This window comes from Spinacia oleracea, chromosome 3 (genome assembly GCF_020520425.1).
Source record: "Spinacia oleracea cultivar Varoflay chromosome 3, BTI_SOV_V1, whole genome shotgun sequence".
NCBI classification, from domain to species: domain Eukaryota; kingdom Viridiplantae; phylum Streptophyta; class Magnoliopsida; order Caryophyllales; family Amaranthaceae; genus Spinacia; species Spinacia oleracea.
Window position 1 is genome coordinate 59,176,651 of NC_079489.1, and position 25,662 is coordinate 59,202,312.

Sequence of the window (25,662 nt, forward strand, 5' to 3'; positions counted from 1 at the left end):
ACTAACTTCAAATTTTTAACAATAGAGGTCGAAATAAAAGAATATGTTGCCCCTGAATCAAACAATGTTTTAACAGGTAAGGAGTTGATAGAGAAAGTACCCGAAACTACGTCTGCAGAACGTTCAGCTTCATTTCTACTCATTACGAACAGCTTTCCGGGAGCCTTGTTGTTATTGTTGCTTCCATTGGCAGGTTTGTTTTGGTTTCCCTGGTTGTTTGGTGCCCCAGCAGGCTTCGAACTTTGGTTCCCCGAATGGTTAAACCCTGGTTTCCCTTGGTTACTACTCCCACTACCATTCTGCTCTCTCTTCTGCTTTGTGAAGCACTCAAACTCCCTATGTCCCTTCTTATGACAATAGTTGCAAATTACCAATTCCCCCTTACAATCCTTCCCAGGGTGGTTGTTGTTGCACCTCTTGCAGTGGTACACTCTGTCAGTTTGGTTTCTGTTATTATAGTTATTCCCCTGGTTATTTCTTCCCTGGAAATTACCATTACCATTACCATTACCATTCCCATTTCTATTCCTTTTGAAGTTCCCTTGACTGCCCCCAGCATTGAACTCTTTCCTTTTATCCCCAACAACAATATTTCTTTTGTCTCTCCTGGTCTGAAGGCCATAGATATGAGCAGCTCTCCCATAAACAATGTCTAAGGACGTAAAGGTTTCCCCGCCTAATCCCAGTTGGATCTCATCGGTTAACCCTTGCTCAAACCTCTGAGCCTTTAGTTCCTCAGTAGCTACCACCTCTGGTGCAAACCTCGACAAAGCTATAAACTTACTGTAGTATTCAGCAATGGCCATATTCCCCATCCTAAGGTTGATAAATTCCTGGGCTTTCTGCTTCCTCATAAAAGGAGGATAGAACTTCCCCCTCAAGGCAACAATAAAAGAATCCCAATTGAATCCCTCAGCAGCGCTTAGTCTAGTCCCATTTTCCCTCCACCAAAGGTCGGCCTCATCTTTCAGGTAGAGGACAGCTTGGCCTACTTTCATATGCTCAGGACAGTTTACCGCCCCAAATAGTTTCTCAAATTCCCTGATCCAGTTTTCAAGGAAGGTGGGGTCTGCCTGCCCCTTAAAGTATGGTGGCTTAACCTTCGCAAGCCTTTCAAACATGTCCCCTGCAGAATCGGGACGTTCAGTTCTTTCCTGGGTTAGTTTTTCCGCCAAGAGGCGAATAGCAGCAGCTAGGTCACTATTATTGGCCATCCTAGAGCGCGACCTGAAATTAATATGCTCTAATTCAGGTTCAAAACTTTACTTACATTATCCTCTAGCAATGCAATATCACATTAACATTCAAAATGCACACGAAATGGACAATCATGCAAAACATTCAACTGAGAGACGAGGAATAACTTCAATCATCACGAATAATAAGTTAGAATAAAAGAAGAAAACATTCCCCTTGCGTGCCCGTAAAACTTTGATCCTTTAGATAGTCAATAATCTAACTTTTATTCCTCAGAAGAATGTCAATAACAATCCTAAATATTAACACACACCTGTTCTCAAAATAACGTAAAAAGGTTCTACGATATAAACATAAACTATGGTTGGGCGGATTGTCCAACATTTTTCTCACACACAACCAAATATGTAAGCAAAGCTAAAGGGAAACGTCATCAGACTTGTCCTTTGATTCGCTATAACCTTCTAGGGTGAATAACTCATATTTAAGTTCATCATCGTCATCCATATCAAAATAATAAGCTTCTTTTCTTGGCCTAGAGGATCTTCGTAGACCTTGAAGTTGATGATTAGCTTCCTCAGGCTCAGGCTCAGGTTCATGTTCGGGCTCAAACTCAAACTCAGGTTCAACCTCCAATTCATGTTCGAATTCAAACTCAAATTCTTGTTCGAACTCAAACCCAAATTCATGCTCAAACTCAGGCTCTGAATCGCTTTCAGGTCTCAAAACAGCTTGATAAATATCGACTCTAGTTTGCCCTCTAGCACGATCAAATTCACGAAGGGCTTCATCATCACTATCAGGTTCTCCTGCTCTTAAAACTCGACGCAAAACAAGTTCATGGCTGGTGTAACTGTTAATGTCAGACTCGTAATCCATTTCATTTTCATCATCGCTTAGAACAATAGGGTTAGAATTGCTCCCTATTCTATTTCCTTGTATGCCAGACATGATTAGTGATCTATAACAATTAAACATAGTTTCTATGTTAGTAATTAGTACTCTCACTTACCGTATGATCCCACAATACACAATAAGTAAGAATATATATCAATCGCAATGCATAGGAAAGACACGACAGTTAGCAGGTAGAGAAATTACAATCATGTTGACATAATGCATGCACAATGCTTCTATTCTATATGCCCTTTCCTATACTACCCAACTCTCAAAATAATCATAGTATATGAAACATTGAAGCATAAAAGGATAAACAAGAATGATTTATAAGAATTAGATTGATTAAAAGAATAATTATTAAACGATAAATAATTAAATAATTATTATTATTTTTTTTTATTTTTTTTTTTTCACGGTACTGTAGCAGCAGCAGCAGTAAAATTTTTTTTTTTTTTTTTTTTTTTTTTTTTGAAATATTAATTTAAATTTCAAAAGAATCGAAATACATTTATTCGCATAAAAACGTATTTCAAAGCACGATTCAAGAGTCAATATTAAAATAAATTCAAACATTTCTAGCTAATAACTTTAAATTTATTCACTAGTGTGAAATTACTTTTACATAACTAATTAGTTGGTTAGGCGCCTAAGATATAAAAGGTAGACACGAAATGTCAGTAAAACCTTTAGCTCAAAAATACCACTTTGTAACACCCCAACAATTCCCATTTTCTAAAATAACCTCTTTTTAAATATAACTGTAGGGAATTATCAAAGTATTATCGCCCGTGTGAAAACGTTACGGCTTATTCAGAATTTTGCAGCGGAAAACATAAAACTAACCTTTAGGTTCATAAATAATCTATTACATATTAGGTCCAAACCAATTAACTGAATTAAGGAAATACGAATAGTACGACAAATTTCAAATCCAAGTTAACAAATTAAATCACTTAATTAAACGAATAGAACTACAAGCTCTCTAATCCCGATCCCAATGATGCATCATCTTCAAACCTGTAGATGGGCAACGCTTATTGATCCTTAGAGACTGCTCACCAAAGATGGGTCATTACAGGATCAATAAGGCATAGCCATGATCAACACACACAAACAAAGCACGTAATCAGCAAAGCTGAGTACTACATACTAAAACAACAACAATCCTAGCATGATACTATCAAACCAACAACCCTAACATGATACTAATAAATATAAGTAAGGACAGACAAAACATAATAATTTGACGATTATACTTGACTAGACTAAGCTAGGCTTAATAACCATAATATTATTTTAGTTGAAATAGACAATGGACCGAGTTGACCATCCAGAAGTCTTCACTAAGGAAGACGAGGTACGGGCGCGACTCCGTAACCTCAGTGACCTGCGATATCGAGGAACGTTTAAATAAAAATAGGACACGGTGATCAATCCGGTCCCAGAAAAGGCCATGGGCTACCACCATGAACCCCAACTCCTGTTTGTCCGTCACTTCAGACGTGCACAGTCTAAAGCTATTGCTATTCAGTTTCACTTTACATGATTTACAAATTGAGATTCCGTTATGACTCAACCATTACCTAAGACAGACAATTCACATTTGTTCATAACTGCTTTTATCTTGGAATTAAGTAAGTGACCATAAAAGCATCAATCAAGACTCATTCCAACTTAACCAACCTTTCCTTTAACCATGAGCAACCCTGTATATGGGCATAAAGTTTCAACTTACTAAACAAGGTCCTCCGCCCTCATAAAGTAGTGAAAAGATAGAAAGGGAACAACAACCAATCGATCCAACCCAATCATATAGAATAATCTAGTGTTCCCAACCAACATGTTTGTATCAATCATCCATACTAACATGTTACAGTTCTCATAATGCAAAATAAGTTCAATAAGTTTGTCCAACAGTATTAAACATGCACATTCAATATAACCCAGTTCGTCCATAATATCAACATCACCAAGTTCAACAATAATATCAACATAACCAAGTTCAACAACAAGATTCAACATGGTTTCAACAATTAGCACACATTCCAAGCACACAGGTATGTACGTACCTTGTGTAAACAAACTGATAGGCCACTTTAACACTTTCAAAAGTCGCCTAAAGAGAATTCTCCGCCTAAAACAACCAACAAGTAATCCCAATCAATTTCTAATCATTGGCAACCATAATAAAGCATTCTAAATGCATCCTAAACATGTTTAGAACTTTCCCCAATATCAAAACTTAAGCATTTGATTTCCTAGCATCATAATTATTGAACTAGTGATTGAAATTCGTTGAAATCTTTTTGCAAACATCGTACTTTAAATTTTCAGCAATATAAATTCATTTAAAAGCTTCACCAAGGTCAATCTACGTTCCTAGTATCTCAAAACAACAAACTTAATAATCCATACTCAACCTACCATGATTTATAATCATAAAAACCTTGAATTTCATACTTTAAACAATCAAAATTAATATTTCAAAGTAATTTGATAATCTGAAAATTAATAACTTTATTATATAATTTGCATAATCTGAAATTTATAACTTAAATTACAAAACCATAACTTTAATTCAAGAAAACATAATCCAAATTAATAAATCATAAATAAGCCATAATTTATAATTCAATCAACCAAAACTGAAATTAATTCGTTTATAATCTCAACATCAAATCTGAAAATCATGTTCAAACCATAAAAATTATAAATTTAATATCAAGAACATAATTTAAATTAACAACTATAATTAATTAAAATAATTAGTTACTTAGGGTTTAAGAAATAACCAATTGAAGAGGGAGAGGGGAGTGCTGGCCGGCGGACAGTGGTGGCTCGCGGCAAGGGCTGAGCACGGGTTGCGTGCGGTGGTCGTGGCTGGCCTGGTCGCGGTGTTGCTGCGCGAAACGAGGAAGGCTAAGAGAATAAGAACGAAAATAAAAGAAATAGAAGAAAAGGAGGAAGGAGGAGAAGCTTGAAGGAGAAGAAGGAGTTACCGCAGCAGGGTGGTCGGCTGGGTCGCTGTCGTGGTGGTGCGGCGGCTGACGGACAGTGGTGGAGGCGGGACGGCTGAGGGTGAGCGTGAGATTGGAGGAAGTGTTGAGGGTTTTGTTACGTGAATAGTGAAGGAGGAGAGGTTTCCTCTCTTTTTTGGTTTCACGTGAAAATACAAAAGAGAAGGGAGTATTGTGTTGGGTTTATTGGTTTGGGCTTTGCCCAATTGGGCTAGGAGTAGGATTTAGGTTGATGAATCCACCATGTTTAGTATTGCTTTCTAATTTCAATAGAACGTGGTTTCGTAATTCGAAATCGTTTTAACGTAAAATTTTGAAAATACATTTTGATTTCGTGAATCGTTAAAGTATTTCAATTGGAATAAACTAATTACATTCCAATTACATATTTGTTTCTAAAATCCGTAATTTATGTTTAAATATATATTAAATATATTAAATATTCGTTAAAATATATAAATAAAATGTATAAAATTACGGGGGATTACAGGTAGGCTGTAATACCTCGTATTTTTATAATATTTATAAATATGTTTTATTATATTTATAAAGCATTTTTCGATTTTTGGAACTTATTTCGCATTTAAATATTATTTAAATGTATTTTAAGAAATTAGAATATTTATTATTTTAATTAATTACGAAACGAATTTAATTTTCGAGTCGGAAAATTTAATGGGTCGCAAGTAATTTTAAAAGGTTTGAGTTTTAAATGAAAAGTCCAATTCGTTTTATTAAACGAGCCCAATCAAAAGAATTTAATTCAAGCTCTAAGCTAGCCCAATCATTTAATTCCCTAAGCTCATTTCTAATTTCCTAAGCCTAGCCCATTAGAAATTGGGAGCCTATAAATAGGACTCCCCTCATTAAATGATACCCCTAATTTGTCATAAACCCTCTTTTGCTTTTCTTGCCCCACACTCCTTCTCCCTCTCCTCTCGTCCGGCTCACCCGCACGCCGCACAGCACTCGTGCTCGTGCCCTCGTGCCTCGCCCGTCTCCCCACACTCTCGCCCACTCTTTTGCTCGAGCCCAGCCAGCACGCCCCTTGCGCTGCTGCTGTGCTATTGTTGTTGTTGTTGTTGTGTGCGTTGCTCGCGCCAGTCACACGCTCTCCCTCGCTCGCTCTCTTGCGTGCCCTCGCGCCAAGCCCTTGTCGCCCAACCCTCGCGCCAGCGTGCGCTGTGCCCCTGCTCGCTTGTAACACCCGACAATTCTCTCTTTTCTAAAATAATCTTTTAACATAAAACGTAGAGAATTATCAAGGCATTATCGCCCGTGTGAAAACGTAACGGCTTATTCAGAATTTTGCAGCGGAAAACATAAAACTAACTTTAGGTTTATAAATAATCTATTACAGATTTAGTCCCCAAGAATCATCCAACGAAAATAAGGAAATATAAATAGTACGACAAGTTTAAAGTCCCAATTAACAAACCCAAGTTAACTTAGCAAATCAAAACTAAATACAAGCTCTCTATTCCCGATCCCAATGATGCAACATCTTCAAACCTGCAGATGGACAATGCTTATTGATCCTTAGAGACTGCTCACCAAAGATTGGGTCATCACAGGATCAATAAGGCATAGCCATGATCAACATGCACAAGCAAAAGCACGTAATCAGCAAAGCTGAGTACTACATACTAAATCAATAATAATCCTAACATGATTCTATTAAACGAACAATCCTAACATGGTACTAAATAAAACATAAGCAAGGATAATCAAGATATATTGACTTGAAAACTATATTTGACTGAACTAGACCTTTGTATCATTAACATTATTTTAATTGAAATAGTCAATGGACTGAGTTGTCTACTAGAAACTTCTTCTTCTTCACTAAGGAAGACGAGGTACGGGCGCGACTCCGTAAACCCCAATGACCTGCGATATCGAGGGACTTTTGAATAAAATAGAACCGGTGATCAATCCGGCCCCAGAAAAAGCCATAGGCGACCCATGACCCCAACTCCTGATTGTCCGACACTTTAGACGTGCACAGTCTAAAGCTATTGCTACTCATGTTCACTTTACATGACTTAACTTTTAATACTTGGTTATGACTCATCAAACATAAATATTATATTCAACAAGTAAACGCAACTTCTTTTATCTTTGAATTAAACAAGTGATCACAGAGACGTCACACAAGACTTATTCCAATTAATTCAACCTTTCCTTTAATACTGATAAACCCCTCTATATGGGTATAAGGTTTCAACTTACTAAACAAGGTCCTCGGCCCTTATAAAGTAGTGAAAAGCTAAAAGGGAACACTGAACAATCGATCTGAATCAACATATATGATAATTTAATGTTCCCAACCAACATGTTCGCATCAATCATCCATACCAACATGCTATAATTCTCATAACGAAATATATATGCTTAACATGTCCATCCAACAATATTAAACATGCACTTTCAACATAATCTAGTTCATCAACAATTTCAACATAACCAAGTTCCTTAATCATTTCAACATAACGAAGTTCATGAATCATTTCAACATGGTTTCCACAAATCACACTCATTCCAAGCACACAGGTATGTACGTACCTTGTGTAAACAAACTGATAGGCCACTTTAACGAATTCAAAAATCGCCCACAAAGAATTCTCCGCCTAAAAACAACCAATAAAATTCCCCAATCAATATCCAACAATTTACAGCAGTACTAAAGTATTCTAAATACATCCTAAACATATTTTGAACCATCCCAAATATCGAAACTTAACTAAATAACCTCCAAGCATAATAACTATTAAACTAATGATCCCAAAACGTTCTAAACTCCAATAAAACATCCCTTTTAAAATTTCCAGCAATATAGAATAATTTCAAACGTCCACAAAACATAATCAAACGTTCTTAAAATCATAAAAATAATAGCTTTAATAATATATAATCATTCTATTATGATTTTGGAATATTAAAACCTTAAAAATCCATGCTTTAATAATTAAAAACTCTTATTTCAATTCAATTATGTAATCTGAAAATTAAATTATTAATTAAGCATAATATATAATCTGAAAATCTAACTTAATCATAAAAAACTTATAATTTATATTCGAGAAACATGAATCAAATTATTAAAACTCTAACTTAAACGCAATTAACAAATCTGAAAATAATTAAATTAATTTCAACAACATATAATCTGACATTTCATAACTTAACTATAAAAATTATAAATTTAATTCAAGAAACATAAATTAATTAAATAAACAAAATTAAAATAATTAGTTACTTAGGGTTTAAGAAATAACCAAAAAAGATTCAAAGGGTGTTGGTCGGCGGCAAGGGAGGCGCAGCAGCGGCCGGTGGTCAGGAGAACTGGGTGACACGGCAGGATGCAGCCGGGCAGGTGGTGGTTGCGCTCGACGGTGGTGCGGTTGGCAGCACAATGGCTGTGCGCAAGAAAGAATCAAAGAGGAGTACTTGCGCGAAGGAGAAGGGAGTGAGGAGGTGAAGTTCGCGGCTGAGCAGTGGCGGTGGCGCAGCTGGTGGCCGACGCACGGTGGTTCTGGTTCACTGTAACAAATAAAACAAGACTTAAGGAGTTAAGGAGGAGAGAAACGTGAAAGAAAGACAAGAGCAAGAGGGAGGAGGGACTACCGTGAGCGGCGACGGCGGTGGTCCGGCTTGTAGTGGCGGCGGCCGGCGGCTGAGGCTGGAGTGTTGAGGGTTCACGTGAAGCAAGGGAAGAAGATGAGGGGAGGGTTTTTGGTTTTTGTTTTCACGTGAAGTTGAGGAGGAAGGGAGTAGGTAGTTTGGGTTTTATTACTTTGGGCTTCACCAATTGGGCTAGAGTTAGGAGTTTAATTTTAGGATTCGAATCCAAAACCGAAATATGATCGTTTTCTAAATTCAATCGATTTTCGTAATTCAAATTCTTTTTAACTTAAAATTCTAAAATTATTCTTTATTGTACAAACCGTTAAAATATTTAGAATATATTTAAATAAAATTAAATATACATTAAATATATAATAAAGTTCTAAAATCGTTAAATATTTAGAACGTACTTAAAATAAAATAAATATACGTTAATTATATATTTATTACTTAAAATTCATAAATTCTATTTAAATATAAATAATGTACGTTAAAATATATTAATAAAATTTATAAATTTACGGGGGATTACAATCTACCCCTCTTAAAAGAAGTTTCGTCCCGAAACTTGACACGAAATTTCCCACATTTTTCCCCAAAAACTTTTAACTTATTCTTACTAGAGAAGTACTTGTGCCACCTATGTGCACTCTTTTGCCAACTCAAAGCTGTTTGTGTTACTCATGAACACCTTTTCTTATGCAGAGAGTCTATTTGCTTTGCCTAAACTTGTAAAATTTGCTAAAATAAGCATACAAATGCATAAAAATGCCATAAAATAGGTAAAAAGCGCGAATTTCTATCGCATTCTACCCCCTTAAAGAAAACGAGTTACGCCCTCGTAACTCACCTCAGGGAATAGCTAACTAAAATTCTCTTTCGACGAATTCTATCCTCAAAATTCCTATTTCACTAAAACTACTAACTTTAGACTTTTCACAACAGATGACGAAACAAAAGAACAAGTCACCACGAATTAAATACTGCTTAACTTGCGCGGAGTTAATAGAAAAGTACCAGAATCTATATCGGTAGATCGTTCATTTTCATTCTGATTCATCATGTACAACTTTCCTGGAGCCTTATCCGGGTTGTTGTGATCATTTGCAGGCTTATTATAGTTTTCTTGATTGTTTTGTGCCCCTCCAGGCTTTGAATTTTGACCTCCAGACTGGTTAAACCTCACTTGGTTTCCACCTCCATTACTATTTTGTTCCTTTCTGTGCTTAGTGAAGCACTCATACTCTCTATGCCCCCTTTTCTGACAATAGTTGCAGGTCACTAATTCTCCCTTGCAGTTCTTACCAGGGTGATTGTTACTGCACATTTTGCAATGATGCACTCTCTTAGATTGGTTCGAGTTGTTTTGGTGCCCCTGATTGTCTCCTCCTTGGAAATTTCCATTTCCATTCCCATTTCCGTTTCTATTCCTTTTAAAGTTTTCTTGGTTACCCCCAGCATTAAAATCTTTTCTCTTTTCCCCAATTACCACAGTTTTCTTTTCCCTTCTAGACTGCAGACCATAAATATGAGCAGCTCTCCCATACACTATGTCTAAGGATGTAAATGTTTCTCCACCTAATCCCAATTGAATTTCATCAGTCAGTCCTTGCTCAAACCTTTGAGCCTTTAGCTCCTCAGTAGCTACCACCTCAGGTGCAAACCTCGACAAAGCTATAAACTTGCTATAGTATTCAGCAATAGTCATATTCCCCATCCTAAGGTTGATGAACTCCTGCGCTTTCTGTTTTCTCATAAAAGGAGGATAAAACTTCCCCCTCAAGGCAACAATAAATGAATCCCAATTGAATCCCTCGACAGCACTTAGTCTAGTTCCATTTTCCTTCCACCAAAGGTCGGCCTCATCTTTCAGGTAAAGAACGGCTTGACTTACTCTCATACTCCCAGGGCAACTCACAGCCTCAAATAGTTTCTCAAATTCCCTAATCCAGTTTTCCAGGAAGGTTGGATCTGCTTGCCCCTTGAAATACGGTGGCTTAACCTTAGAAAGTCTTTCAAACATTTCCCCTGTAGAATCAGGGCGTTCAGTTCTCTCCTGGGTTAGCTTTTCCGCCAAGAGGCGAATCGCAGCAGCTAGATCATTGTTGTTGGCCATTCTAGAACGCGACCTGCAATTAGTATACTCTATTTTAGGTTTGAAACACCACTTATACATTATCCCATACAATTTAATACTTGACCATAAAGATCGCCTCAACCAACAATGTTCACGTTAATACACATCATTTACGAAGGCACGACAATCGTTTACGAAGGTGCAACGATCGTCTACAAGATGCAATAATCATTGGAAAATAATCATCCTCAATAATTCACGAAAGACATTTACACACTACACATAAGGCATATCATTTTGAATCATATTGGTCATGAGGATCTAGATTGACCCTCACTTCCTTTATGTACTCAAATCATTTAATATTTTTGTGGCAATTGAATTGATCCACAATTCACACTGAGTATGCAACCAATAGGAAGATTAATCCACGACGTACTACCTAGAGGTTGGGGTATTATGGAATCCTCAAAATAGAATAAAGAACAATTCCTTGAAAACTTTAACTTTTATTGCTAACTCCATAGAGGTTTATTACATCCTTGAAAATAATAAAGAATATTTCAAACTTCAATAAACTTAAACTTTAAACAGTTGTAGCTTTGCTACTTATTCTTTAAAACATAAAAGAGCTAATTAACTATTTATGACTTCAAAATATTTGTGGCCTCTTGCCTATCCATTGCCCTTGAAACTTGCGGAGTGAAATTTAGATCTCAAGATCATCGAACTCTTCTTCAGGGTCTTCATCGGGGTCTTCCTCAGGGTTTGCATCTTCACCCATGTCTTCATTTTGATTAGGCTCACTTGCCATCTCCTGTTCACTTTCGAGCTCTGCATTCGAATCACTAGAGATCTCAATGGTTGGCTCATGAGCCGCTGGGTTAGGATTCTCTGCCTCAACACCTACATTCTCATTCTCCACAGCTACATCATTTTCCCCTAGGTCATTATTTACACTAATTCCCATAGGTTCTTCTGTAACTGAATCCCCAACATGACTTCCTACGATTTTACCGTCTCTAAACCCACTTTCTGCCGCTTCAATAATGGTGGTCAGAATTTCTGAATCATATTTCCATCTACCATCCCAAGTCCCATACTTAGTCAAGTTTGGAGTCCCATTATCAGAATGCATGTCTTTAAACTTTTCCTTGAGTTCTAGGTATGGAAATTTGTTAGGTAAGCAATTAATGATTGTGGCTGCTATGATATCCTTTCTCATTAAGATAGGTTGCCCTTGAACTTTAGCATAATATTCACATCCAAACACAATTTTCTTCACGTAAATATCAGGGGTTTCTATATCAAGTTTCTCGAAGGATCCTATGTTAGTATACTTGGAAAGAAACATTTTATTCCTGAAATAAACAATTCAAAGTCTCACTAACGATTTTCCAGCCAAAACATAAACAAGGTTCAATAATCAATAAGTTTGGTGGAATCAAACAATTCTTTATGCACATGTAAATGTAACACTTAAACAATTAGCACATGCACATACATAACAATCAATTTCTTATCATTGACTAGCTACTAATGCACATATAATTCTATCTTATATGCCCTTCTTATACTACCCATCTCTCATAAACTAAAGCATTAGAATCATTTATATAACGAAATAAAAGAACGAAAATATAATAAAATTATAACATAGAATAATAACATAAATAAAATATAAAATAAATAAAGTAAAATAAATTAAGGAAATGCGTAGCGAATAAATTAGAAAATAAAGTTATTAATTCGAAAAAGATTTATATTTTCTAATAACGAATTCTAACTCTTGAAACAACTAAAAAAAAATGTACTCATTTTTTTTTTTTTTTTTTTTTTTTTTTTTTTTTTTTGTTTTTTTTTTTTTTTTGAATAATAAATAATAAGAGAAATAAAAATGTCGAAAGTATCACTTTAACTTTAATAATAATTTGATTTCGAACTTAAATAAGAATTATTATATACTTTCAAACAGGATAAAAGGAAATCGGCCCCCCAAAAAAAAAGTACCAATTTTTTGAACACTATAATCCGTAGAAGCTCGATTTTTAAGAAATTTATTTTAAATAACTAGATAGTTAGGCGCCTAAAATTTATTAAAGTAAAACCTTAGCTTCTAGATACCACTTTGTAACACCCGACAATTCTCTCTTTTCTAAAATAATCTTTTAACATAAAACGTAGAGAATTATCAAGGCATTATCGCCCGTGTGAAAACGTAACGGCTTATTCAGAATTTTGCAGCGGAAAACATAAAACTAACTTTAGGTTTATAAATAATCTATTACAGATTTAGTCCCCAAGAATCATCCAACGAAAATAAGGAAATATAAATAGTACGACAAGTTTAAAGTCCCAATTAACAAACCCAAGTTAACTTAGCAAATCAAAACTAAATACAAGCTCTCTATTCCCGATCCCAATGATGCAACATCTTCAAACCTGCAGATGGACAATGCTTATTGATCCTTAGAGACTGCTCACCAAAGATTGGGTCATCACAGGATCAATAAGGCATAGCCATGATCAACATGCACAAGCAAAAGCACGTAATCAGCAAAGCTGAGTACTACATACTAAATCAATAATAATCCTAACATGATTCTATTAAACGAACAATCCTAACATGGTACTAAATAAAACATAAGCAAGGATAATCAAGATATATTGACTTGAAAACTATATTTGACTGAACTAGACCTTTGTATCATTAACATTATTTTAATTGAAATAGTCAATGGACTGAGTTGTCTACTAGAAACTTCTTCTTCTTCACTAAGGAAGACGAGGTACGGGCGCGACTCCGTAAACCCCAATGACCTGCGATATCGAGGGACTTTTGAATAAAATAGAACCGGTGATCAATCCGGCCCCAGAAAAAGCCATAGGCGACCCATGACCCCAACTCCTGATTGTCCGACACTTTAGACGTGCACAGTCTAAAGCTATTGCTACTCATGTTCACTTTACATGACTTAACTTTTAATACTTGGTTATGACTCATCAAACATAAATATTATATTCAACAAGTAAACGCAACTTCTTTTATCTTTGAATTAAACAAGTGATCACAGAGACGTCACACAAGACTTATTCCAATTAATTCAACCTTTCCTTTAATACTGATAAACCCCTCTATATGGGTATAAGGTTTCAACTTACTAAACAAGGTCCTCGGCCCTTATAAAGTAGTGAAAAGCTAAAAGGGAACACTGAACAATCGATCTGAATCAACATATATGATAATTTAATGTTCCCAACCAACATGTTCGCATCAATCATCCATACCAACATGCTATAATTCTCATAACGAAATATATATGCTTAACATGTCCATCCAACAATATTAAACATGCACTTTCAACATAATCTAGTTCATCAACAATTTCAACATAACCAAGTTCCTTAATCATTTCAACATAACGAAGTTCATGAATCATTTCAACATGGTTTCCACAAATCACACTCATTCCAAGCACACAGGTATGTACGTACCTTGTGTAAACAAACTGATAGGCCACTTTAACGAATTCAAAAATCGCCCACAAAGAATTCTCCGCCTAAAAACAACCAATAAAATTCCCCAATCAATATCCAACAATTTACAGCAGTACTAAAGTATTCTAAATACATCCTAAACATATTTTGAACCATCCCAAATATCGAAACTTAACTAAATAACCTCCAAGCATAATAACTATTAAACTAATGATCCCAAAACGTTCTAAACTCCAATAAAACATCCCTTTTAAAATTTCCAGCAATATAGAATAATTTCAAACGTCCACAAAACATAATCAAACGTTCTTAAAATCATAAAAATAATAGCTTTAATAATATATAATCATTCTATTATGATTTTGGAATATTAAAACCTTAAAAATCCATGCTTTAATAATTAAAAACTCTTATTTCAATTCAATTATGTAATCTGAAAATTAAATTATTAATTAAGCATAATATATAATCTGAAAATCTAACTTAATCATAAAAAACTTATAATTTATATTCGAGAAACATGAATCAAATTATTAAAACTCTAACTTAAACGCAATTAACAAATCTGAAAATAATTAAATTAATTTCAACAACATATAATCTGACATTTCATAACTTAACTATAAAAATTATAAATTTAATTCAAGAAACATAAATTAATTAAATAAACAAAATTAAAATAATTAGTTACTTAGGGTTTAAGAAATAACCAAAAAGATTCAAAGGGTGTTGGTCGGCGGCAAGGGAGGCGCAGCAGCGGCCGGTGGTCAGGAGAACTGGGTGACACGGCAGGATGCAGCCGGGCAGGTGGTGGTTGCGCTCGACGGTGGTGCGGTTGGCAGCACAATGGCTGTGCGCAAGAAAGAATCAAAGAGGAGTACTTGCGCGAAGGAGAAGGGAGTGAGGAGGTGAAGTTCGCGGCTGAGCAGTGGCGGTGGCGCAGCTGGTGGCCGACGCACGGTGGTTCTGGTTCACTGTAACAAATAAAACAAGACTTAAGGAGTTAAGGAGGAGAGAAACGTGAAAGAAAGACAAGAGCAAGAGGGAGGAGGGACTACCGTGAGCGGCGACGGCGGTGGTCCGGCTTGTAGTGGCGGCGGCCGGCGGCTGAGGCTGGAGTGTTGAGGGTTCACGTGAAGCAAGGGAAGAAGATGAGGGGAGGGTTTTTGGTTTTTGTTTTCACGTGAAGTTGAGGAGGAAGGGAGTAGGTAGTTTGGGTTTTATTACTTTGGGCTTCACCAATTGGGCTAGAGTTAGGAGTTTAATTTTAGGATTCGAATCCAAAACCGAAATATGATCGTTTTCTAAATTCAATCGATTTTCGTAATTCAAATTCTTTTTAACTTAAAATTCTAAAATTATTCTTTATTGTACAAACCGTTAAAATATTTAGAATATATTTAAATAAAATTAAATATACATTAAATATATAATAAAGTTCTAAAATCGTTAAATATTTAGAACGTACTTAAAATAAAATAAATATACGTTAATTATATATTTATTACTTAAAATTCATAAATTCTATTTAAATATAAATAATGTACGTTAAAATATATTAATAAAATTTATAAATTTACGGGGGATTACATCGCTGCCCCTGCTCGTCGCCCCTGCTGCCGCGCGCGCACACGCACGATCGTGTGCGTGTGTGTGCGTTGTTTTGATCCGTTTGTTCAATTCTTTTCGCCCAATCACATTATATTCGTGATTGTTCCGTGCTATGGGCCGGATTGGTATAATTCTCTTCTTCCTTACCTATTCTATTTAAATTCCGTATTTTAAAATATAATACTATTATTGTTTTGAATAATTAAAATGCTGAAAATCGGTTATGAACACCGTGCTTTGAGGATTTACGTATTGTGATTCATTAGGCTTGTTTTAATTATTAAAGCATGATTTTTCAGATTCGTTTATTTAATGAAGAATAGATTTTTATGATGATTAATTGGTTTTATTGGGATTTTCAAGTTAGGGTTTTAACCTAGACCTAATGAGTCAATTGATTAGCATAATTAGGTGGTGATTTTAATTATGATAATCAATTATATTTTCAGATTTATATAAAGGCTTAAAGTGTTGATTTTTATTGATTTTAAAGGCGGAAAAAGTATGTTTTCATACTAGGGATTGGTTTTGCAAATTGAGGCGATTATTTTATTGAAGAACGATTGAATTCTAAAGTTTAACTAAGGTTTAAGATTTTATAAAGTTGCTGGAAATTTAATGAACATGGAAATAATTTAAGTTTCATTATTTTGGTGATAGGAGGTGATTTCTAAGTGAGTGCTCGTATTGCAAAGTGGCCCCTACGTGTAACACCCCGACAATTCTCTCTTTTCTAAAATAAATTTTTAACTTAAAACGTAGATAATTATCAAGGCATTATCGCCCGTGTGAAAACGTAACGGCTTATTCAGAATTTTGCAGCGGAAAACATAAAACTAACTTTTGGGTTTATAAATAATCGATTACATATTAAATCCAAAAACCAATCAACGGAAATAAGGAAATATAAATAGTACGACAAGTTTCAAGTCCAAATTAACAAACCAAGTCACTTAGCAAACAAAACTAAATACAAGCTCTCTAATCTCGATCCCAATGATGCATCATCTTCAAACCTGTAGATGGCAACGCTTATTGATCCTTAGAGACTGCTCACCAAAATTGGTCATCACAGGATCAATAAGGCATAGCCATGATCAACACACACAAACAAAGCACGTAATCAGCAAAGCTGAGTACTACATACTAAATCAATAATAATCCTAACATGATTCTATTAAACGATCAATCCTAACATGATACTAATAAAACATAAATAAGGGCAGGCAAAACATATTAATTTGAAGATCACACTTCACTAGACTAGGCTAGACTGGACTAGAACTTTTATAACAATAATATTATTTTAATTGAAATAGACAATGGACCGAGTTTTCTAGCTAGAAGCTTCACTAAGGAAGACGAGGTATGGGCGCGACTCCGTAACCTCAGTGACCTGCGATATCAAGGAACTTTTGAATAAAAATAGGACACAGTGATCAATCCGGTCCGAGAAAAGGCCATGGGCTACCACCATGAACCCCAACTCCTGTTTGTCGGTCACTTTAGACGTGCACAGTCTAAAGCTATTGCTACTCAGTTTCACTTTACATGATTTACAAATTAAAACTCTGCTATGACTCAACAAACATATAAGTCATACAATCAACAATTATTCACAACTGTTTTTATCTTGGTATTAAGTAAGTGATCACAAAGGTATCAATCAAGACTTATTCCAATTAATTCAACCTTTCCTTTAATACTTATCAACCCCTCTATGTGGGTATAAGGTTTCAACTTACTAAACAAGGTCCTCGACCCTCATAAAGTAGTGAAAAACTAAAAGGGAACAACAAACAATCGATCTGAATCAATATATATAATAATCTAATGTTCCCAACCAACATGTTCGCATCAATCATCTACTAACATGTTATAATTCTCATAACGAAATATATATGTTCAACATGTCCAACCAACAATATTAAACATGTAGTTCCATCATAACCAAGTTCATCAACAAATTTCAACATGGTTTCAACAAATAACACACATTCCAAGCACACAGGTATGTACGTACCTTGTGTAAACAAACTGCAAGACCACTTTAATAATTCAAAAGCCGCCTACAGAGAATTCTCCGCCTAAAAACAACCAACAAGGATTCCCAATCAACTTCTAATCGTTTACAGCTATAATAACACATTCTAACTACATCCTAAACATATTTAGAACTTTTCTCCAATAACAAAACTTGAATATTTGATTTCCTAGCATAACAATTATTGAATTCGTGATTGAAATTCGTTGAAAACTCTTTGCAAACATCGTACTTTAAATTTTCAGCAATATAACTAATTTCAAACTACTCCCAAAACTTTGAAATCATAAAAACAATAACTTTAATAATTTATAATCATCCTACCATGATTTCAAAACTATTAAAACCATTAAAACCTTAAAATTTCATGCTTTAAAAAATTAAAATTCTAATTCCAATTAAATTACATAATCTGAAATTTAAATTATTAATTATGCAAAACATGTAATCTGAATTCATTAATAAATCATAAAATCATAAACTTAACTTAAGAAAAACATAAATTGAATTAATAAAATATAATTAAACCATTAAATTAGCTTAGAGTTTTAAAGGAATTAACCAAAAGATAGAGGGAATAGGGAACTGCCGGCGACAAGGACGTGGCTGGGCGGCGGCGCAAGGGTGCGGCAGTGGCGGCACGACGGCCGGACGAAGGTGGTGGCTGTCGGAAAAAAGAGAAAATCCGAAAGTATGAAGGAATGGAAGAGAACGAACAAGAAAAGAGAGCGAAAGAGAACAAGGAGAGAAGGAAGGAGCTACCGTGAAGCGGCGATGGCAGTGACGCTTTCGCGGCGGCTGTGCTGGCGACGAGGAAACTCGCGGTGGTTGTGTGCGGCTGAACAAACAACAAAGATTAAAAGGGAAGGAGACAAATCGAAACCAACAGTGAAGGAGAAGGACGAAAGGGAAGAGGAGAATTACCGGACGACGGAGGAGGAAAACAACCGGTGGTGGTGGCTCGACGGCGGCGGCAACAGCGTGAGGGAGCAGGAGGAGAATTTATTTTTTAGGTGAAAGTGAAAGGAGGGTTGAGGGTTTGCATATTCACGTGAAGTTCAATGAGAGGAGAGGAGGGTTGTTTCACGTGAATATTGAAATTAGGATGGGGGGTTATTTGTTTTGGGCTTTATCAAATTGGGCTAGGATTATAATTGAACTTTTACGTTTGAATCCAAAATCGATTAGGCTTATTTTCCAAATTCCAATGTGTTTTGGTAATTCAAATTCTTTTCAACATAAAATTCTAAAATTATTTTTAATTTCATAAATCGTTAAAATATTTAAAATGTAATTGACTAAAATAAATATGCGTTAATTATATATTTATTATTAAAACTCGTAAATTCTATTAAAATATAAATAACTATACGTTAAAATATATTAATAAAATTATAAATATACGGGCGATTACACTACGCTTAGGTATTCAAGGTACGTACAAGTCTAGGGAGACCACACCATTTGTCAAGAGAATTGCATGATTATGTTGACGTGAATTATATTATGTGGATTCATGTTTATTTTGGTGAACGGTCATGTGAATTATGATGTTGGATTTATTGGATTATTCGTTGAACAAGCATGTTGGGATTATTATGAGTACAGATTTCATTGTAAATCATGTTGTTCAATATTTATGCATGTATGGTTTGTTTCACATGCAAGGGATGAATTATTTATTATTATGCTATTGTACGGGATGTCTAGCATACTTTGAGCCAATTATTCGTACCTCACTGTACTATTTATTTCACCACATGTGAAGGGTTAGCTCACGTAAGCCACCTCACATGTAGGGTTCAGTTGGGAATATTATATGAATTGAATTAGGATTTGTCGTGCAAAGGCACAACCCTCATGTTAATGGGCATGATGTGGAATCTCACTTTTGTGTGGAGGAACCTGGTAGTAATTTCACAAGGGTCTTGCTTTGTTGATCACAAGTCCTAAAGCATTAAAATAAGATTGTTTTGGTTGTTATTTATTAATTGTATGTGTGTATGTTGTTGAGTCTTGAGTTCACCTTTAATAAAATATTAATAAACGTAAAGTGCAACCAGAACAAGCTTCAAAACTCTTGGAACGTATATACCATGAGTATGAACAATGGGGGGAGACTTGCCGGAAAGTTTGATCTCCTACTAATGATACAAGACGTTTCATTTATATTATGCGCAGGAATTCCGTCGGTATGGCCCGACACTCGGTATGGCCCGATTTTATTATTTATTATTTGGTGTATGGTTGTCTCCTATCACCTTTTTCCTTTATGGAATATTTCTTTGGCCCGTTCGAAGCTTATTCTAATTAAATTGTGAGTCAAGAGTCGAGTCAAGAGTCGAGTCTTGTATTCATGATTTGTTTGTTAATTATTAAATGGCTTTTGCATGTTGATTAGCACTTAGTGAGTGATGCATGTTTATAGTTTTGTTTCACTATATTCTTGTAAGTACTCAGCTTTTGCTGATTACGTGCTTTGTGTTTTTGGTCATGGTCTTTGCCTTAATGACACTATGATGATCTATCATTTGCACTTGCATTGATGGGGAGTAGAATAATATAGCAGGTTGGTAGATCGAAATCATGTGGCTTGGGATGATTGAGAGAGTTGCATGCTTTCGTACTTTGAACTACTTTATTTAATACTTTAATTATGTTTGAATTCGTTGAACTTTTTATACTTTGGTTTTTGGGCCGTCATGGTTCCAATTTGTAGGAGGCCTCGATATTTTATTAATTATGTTTTAAAAGTTAGTTGACATTAAATTCCGCTGCGTAATTCTGGTACTAGCCTTAACCGTTATCACGGTGGCTGTAATACTTTAGTAATTCCTTTATTTTAAGTTGGAAAATGGTTTTATAAAAGCAAGGAATTATTAGGGTGTTACATGTATGTACCTTGTATATCTAAGTAAAGGGGTCATTTTGTGATTCAAGCTTTTAAATTAGAAATCACCTCCTATCATTAAAATAATGAAATTCAATTATTATTGATGTTCATAAAATTTTGCAGCAACTTTAATTAGTTTTAAAACTCTTGAATTAATTAGAAATTAGTCGTTCGTTAATAAAATAATAGTCTCAATTGAACAACTAAAGCCCTAGCATGAAATTAATTTATGTTCATACTAAAAACCATAAAAAAAAATTGACACTTTAGGTCTTTTATAATAATCTGAAAATTATAATTTATTATCATAATTAAAATTGTCATCAAATTATGCTAATCAATTAGTCATATGGTTAAGACTAAAACCCTAACCCTAATATATCATAAAAATCAATTTAAACCTTAAAAATCAAAGCTTTATTTCATAATTTAAATCTGAAAATTATAATACTACAAATAAAAATATTCCTCATCACTCTAAGCACATAAATTCCTCAACTTTGGTGTTCATAACCAATCCCTGCATAATAATTAATTATAATCCAATATAAATCATAAAAATCCATAATTTAAAACATATTTTAAATAGAGATACATTAGGAAGAAGAGAATTATACCGAACCGAACTATAGTACGGTGCGATCACAAATGAAGGTGATTGGGCGCAAAAGAAAGCAAAGAGAGGTGTGGTGTGCGTGCGGCAACACAACAACAAGTGTTGTTGTTGTTGATGTTGTATACGATAAGGTTGCGCGAGCCAAGGGGAAGCAGCAGCACGAGCAGCAGCGACGAGGGAGAGGGAGTGCGCGGGCTCGCGAGGGGAAGGGAGTGCAGGCGCTGGGCGCTGGCGTCGAGCGAGGGCGGCGAGAGGAAGCGAGCACATAGCAGCGAGGCACGCTGCGTGTGCCTCGAGATGGGCGCGCGCGAAGGGAAGAAAGAGAGGAGAGCAAGAATTCTTTGAGGGTTTAATGAAGTGGGGATTTAATGAAACATAAGGAGTATTTATAGGTTTTTATAATCTTAGTGGGATAGGATTAGAAAATTGAGTATTGGGCTTGCATTAAAAAGGTTGGGCTCGAATTAAGAGTTTAATGAATTCCCTTGATTGGGCTTAGCATAATGAACGAATTGGACTTTAAAAAGTAATTCAAACCTTTTTAAAATACGAGACCCAAATGCATTCTCGGACTTGAATTTTAAATTTCGTTTCGTAATTAATTAAAATAATAATTATCCTAATTAATGAAATACACTTAAAATAACATTTAAATGCAATTTAAATTCTAAGAACTTTACAAATGCTTTATAAATATAATAAAATATATTTATAAATACCCAAAAGTACAAGGTATTACAACAATAATAAAGAAAAAAAAGCAAAAGAAAAAAGGGGAAAAGGGGACCACAAATAAGCCAATAATAATGCGACACTTGGATTCTTATGGTGATCCTCAATAGGAGGATTACCCTATAGACATCCCGTTTTTTGAGGAGTTGAAAATGGGCCTGATTGTTTTATTGTGGTCTTCCTCCTTTTATTTTTCTTAATTGTCTTTTTCTTTTTCTTTTCCTTTTCCTTTTTCCTTTTCCTTTCTCTTTTATTGTTTTAATGTTTCTTTTATTTTTCTTTTTTCCTTTTTAGTTTTCTCTCTTATTTTTCTCCTTATTAACTTGTAGTATATATACCTGATTTTGGGGTGAGCCAAATAACCATGTACATGGCATAAATCCTAGAAAATTAGAGGGAACTAAACTAAATATGTACATTGTCACTTAGAGAGAACTAATTTTCTAGGGTTTATGCTTAGTTTCTAAGAGAGGAAAAGTGAGGAAAAATCAATGAAAATTTGGGACTTTTCAATTTCAAGGGGTTATAACTTGTATTGATGATCAACCAATTAACCAATAAGCATTTTCTATCTCTCTCTTCATTTATTGCTTTATTTATTTATCATTTTAATTAGTTTAATTATTTTTGCTTATTTTTTTTCATGATTTAATTAGTTATTTTATTTCTTAGCTTAATGTTTAAAATCATGTTTTTAGTTGTTAATTTCTATAAAATTTGTGTTTTTATGTTTATGGAGTAATTTATTGGTTAGAGTTTGAGTGAAAACTCAACCATGATTGATTTGGGGATTTGAGTTCAAAATTAGAGATTTTGCATGATTAAATTATTCCATGATTGAGTGTACTCAAGGTTTGTTGCATATGACTTGATCACTTGTGCGCATCGAAATTGGGGTAGTCGACCTTGGAAAATCATGAGATTATGACTTTGTGTTAACTATTTGTAGATTGATGTTTAATTTACCTAAGAGTGTAGGATGAGAGTCCGCATTTTGACATCCTAAGAAAGGATTCACCTCAGGAGATGATTGAAGTCCATAATTGAACCAACCTTTCATTCATGTAGTGTTTATGCATTATCATAATTTGTTTTGGTCTTCTTATGCTTGTATCATGATCGGTTGGCGTTTAATCCTCATTCCCTAACTCGTTTATCATTAGTAGTTAGTTTAATTAGTTTTAGTTGGTAAGTTGGCTTTCTAACTCGTTTACAGCTTATTGTTCGATAAGCATAATCTAGTGCACCTTACTCCTTGTGGATTTCGACCCTTACTTATCGCTTTACTTGTATTTAGTGATTAGTTTAAGTTTTTGTTTGATTAGAGAGACTGGAAACAACCTAGTTTTTCCCCTACCAAAAGTTGCAAAGCTTACCTCTTTGACCAGAAGAAAATCCAAGGTACAAAATTAAGGAATTAAATATTTTGCTCAACCAAACTGTACTTGAATGTCGGTATAAATAGTGAGCCTTGGTCCCCTCGATGTTGAAAACTTATTGCTCCACCTCTTGTTCTTTTACCATTATAGCAACGAAAGGAAGAGAGATAAAATATTCTTTTGGAAAAGAGACACAGACTACAGAGGGGAGAGAGAGAGAGAGAGAATATATATACTTTTGTGTGTTGAATTTTCACAGAGAAGATGGGTGAGAGTTAATTGAAAGAGTAGTAATTGAAGAAGGCAATATAGAAGCAGGAAACCTAATGAAAGAGGTGGACTAATCCTAAAGTCGTAGAAAAAGAAATGAAAGAGGTGGACTAATCCTAAAGTCGTAGAAAAAGAAATGAAAAAGGAGGGAAATCAATAAAGTTAGTTAAGTGAGACCCCGCGGATGAAAAATTGGCTGATTTTGTTAAGTGGTGGTATATGTAAAATATTTGTTAAAATTTAGGTGACAATGTGAAATTTTAACTTATAAGATGGTAAATACAAAAACATGGAACTTAATAGATGGTAAAGTATCAAAAAATATGATATAACTTGGTGAGTTGATAACGTGGCGTAACCAAGAGAGTTCGGCGTGGCTTATTACCTTGCATTGTTTTGGTTGGGTTTCTTTTGCTTAACGTCGTACCAATAATAACAAGCAACACTTCCAACTTTTCTACATCTATGTATCCAGAGGATTACTCTCGAAAACAAAAGCAGAACAACCAATACATGGGACTCCTATCACAGAGCCCCTATGGTGGCTGTGTTGTTAGATACATATTTCTAGTTCTCGAAAAATCCAATTAAGATTTAAGATGCATGAATGCCGTTATTTTCAGAGGTAATTTATCCAAAATCCTGTAACTACAGGGGAGCATTTTTCACAAATAGCCCAGAGCTTACTGTGTCTAGAAACTAGAGCATGTAAATGAAACAAAAGAGTATTACACTGTGCCTGAGGTTTCGCAATTGTGATCATATGCTAAGCCCATGTTAAGCCTGAGGTTTCGCTTCCTCCAACAAGAAGTGAATTATGGATTGCACAACTTCATTGTCAACTGATGCCCTCTACAAAATTAACAAACATTATCTTGAGTGAATAAGGCATAATCATTTTCCATTTGCTTATCATTGAAAATCAAATAAACAATGTATGATAAGAGAATGGCAGAAACTTGGATAATTAGTACAATACTCCTTACCTATTTAACTAGTCGTGAAACTGGAAAACTACTAATACCCATTAAAGTTAATTACACCGTGTTCCTTTTCTTTCATTCATTCACATCTTACTTTCAAGTTTTCAAGGTTTTTCAACATTCTGTATTGGTTCATAACGAAGGGAATGCTATCCCTTTAAAACACCCCCCCTCTTTGGAGACAAGATGAAAAATGAGCTGCCTTTTAGAGACAATTAGACCTGCACTATTAAATGATACAAAATGTTTGCCTGTGAAACAATGTCACATTCATAAGATGAATGTGGCGGAAATGCGTATGTTGCGTTGGATGTGTGGCCATACAAGAAACAATTGTTTGAGGAATGTGGTGATTAGGAAGAAAGTGGGGGTTACACCGACAAAGAACATGATGAGCGTGAATCGACTAAGGTGATTTAGTCATATAAGACTGAGGTCAAATATTGCACCTGCAATAAGGATTGAAGAGTAGCAAACGGATGAAAACGGGATAGGGAAAGACCAAAACAAACATGGAAGAGGTGATTAAGAGTGATATGAGTTTGTTCGGGATTGAAGAAAGTATTTTTGGAGTTCGATGGGTGGAGTTGAGAGAGATAATACATGCAAACGACTCAACATGACTTTTTTTCCATCCCTTCCATTTTTTCTTTTTTCTTTGCACATTTCTCTCGTTTTCCATATTTTTTTTTTAATTCTAAAAATAATTTTGCCCCTTCTCTAAACCGGCCCGTCTTGTTTTCGTGTTCCCTCTTTTACGTGCCTCATATTTACTCTCTTTAACAAACCTTTTATTTCTCTTCACGTTCCGCGTACGA

The 25,662-nt window shown here is 34.9% G+C and overlaps 3 protein-coding genes across 7 annotated transcripts in view; all 3 read right to left on the bottom strand.

Moving 5' to 3' along the window:
* Nucleotides 1–2,524: 2,524 nt before the first annotated feature.
* Nucleotides 2,525–11,241, bottom strand: LOC130470352 (uncharacterized). Of its 2 annotated transcripts, none has more exons than XM_056840355.1 (4): nt 8,742–11,241; nt 8,393–8,657; nt 7,680–7,744; nt 2,525–3,148 (listed from the first exon to the last, which is right to left on the bottom strand). In XM_056840355.1, the coding sequence occupies exon 1, from the start codon at nt 10,915–10,917 to the stop codon at nt 9,718–9,720; it is 1,200 nt and encodes a 399-aa protein (XP_056696333.1). In that variant the 5' UTR covers nt 10,918–11,241; the 3' UTR covers nt 2,525–3,148; nt 7,680–7,744; nt 8,393–8,657; nt 8,742–9,717. The 2 variants fall into 2 exon arrangements, with proteins under 2 accessions (XP_056696333.1, XP_056696332.1); XM_056840354.1 differs by lacking the exon at nt 2,525–3,148 and adding an exon at nt 6,421–6,660.
* Nucleotides 11,242–11,311: 70 nt separating this feature from the next.
* On the bottom strand, nt 11,312–14,931 carry LOC130470353 (uncharacterized). 2 transcript variants are annotated; one of them, XM_056840356.1, is made up of 2 exons: nt 14,314–14,876; nt 11,312–12,179 (listed from the first exon to the last, which is right to left on the bottom strand). In XM_056840356.1, the coding sequence occupies exon 2, from the start codon at nt 12,170–12,172 to the stop codon at nt 11,528–11,530; it is 645 nt and encodes a 214-aa protein (XP_056696334.1). In that variant the 5' UTR covers nt 12,173–12,179; nt 14,314–14,876; the 3' UTR covers nt 11,312–11,527. The 2 variants fall into 2 exon arrangements, 1 of the variants encoding a protein (XP_056696334.1); XR_008930533.1 differs by lacking the exon at nt 11,312–12,179 and adding an exon at nt 13,055–13,294 and having other exon boundaries at nt 14,314–14,931.
* Nucleotides 14,932–24,425: 9,494 nt separating this feature from the next.
* The window catches only part of LOC110784873 (DExH-box ATP-dependent RNA helicase DExH7, chloroplastic), a 60,721-nt gene continuing 59,484 nt past the window's right edge, over nt 24,426–25,662 (bottom strand). For all 3 annotated transcript variants that reach the window (XM_021989322.2, XM_056840353.1, XM_021989320.2), the window contains one exon: nt 24,426–24,713. In XM_021989322.2, coding sequence (XP_021845014.2) covers nt 24,639–24,713 — 75 coding nt within the window. In that variant the 3' untranslated portion in view covers nt 24,426–24,638. The remainder of the gene's footprint in view (nt 24,714–25,662) is intronic.

Coding starts and splice junctions, on each gene's coding strand:
- LOC130470352 (XM_056840355.1), bottom strand. CDS start 10,917: ATGTATAAGTGGTGTTTCAAACCTAAAATAGAGTATACTAATTGCAGG.
- LOC130470353 (XM_056840356.1), bottom strand. CDS start 12,172: ATGTTTCTTTCCAAGTATACTAACATAGGATCCTTCGAGAAACTTGAT.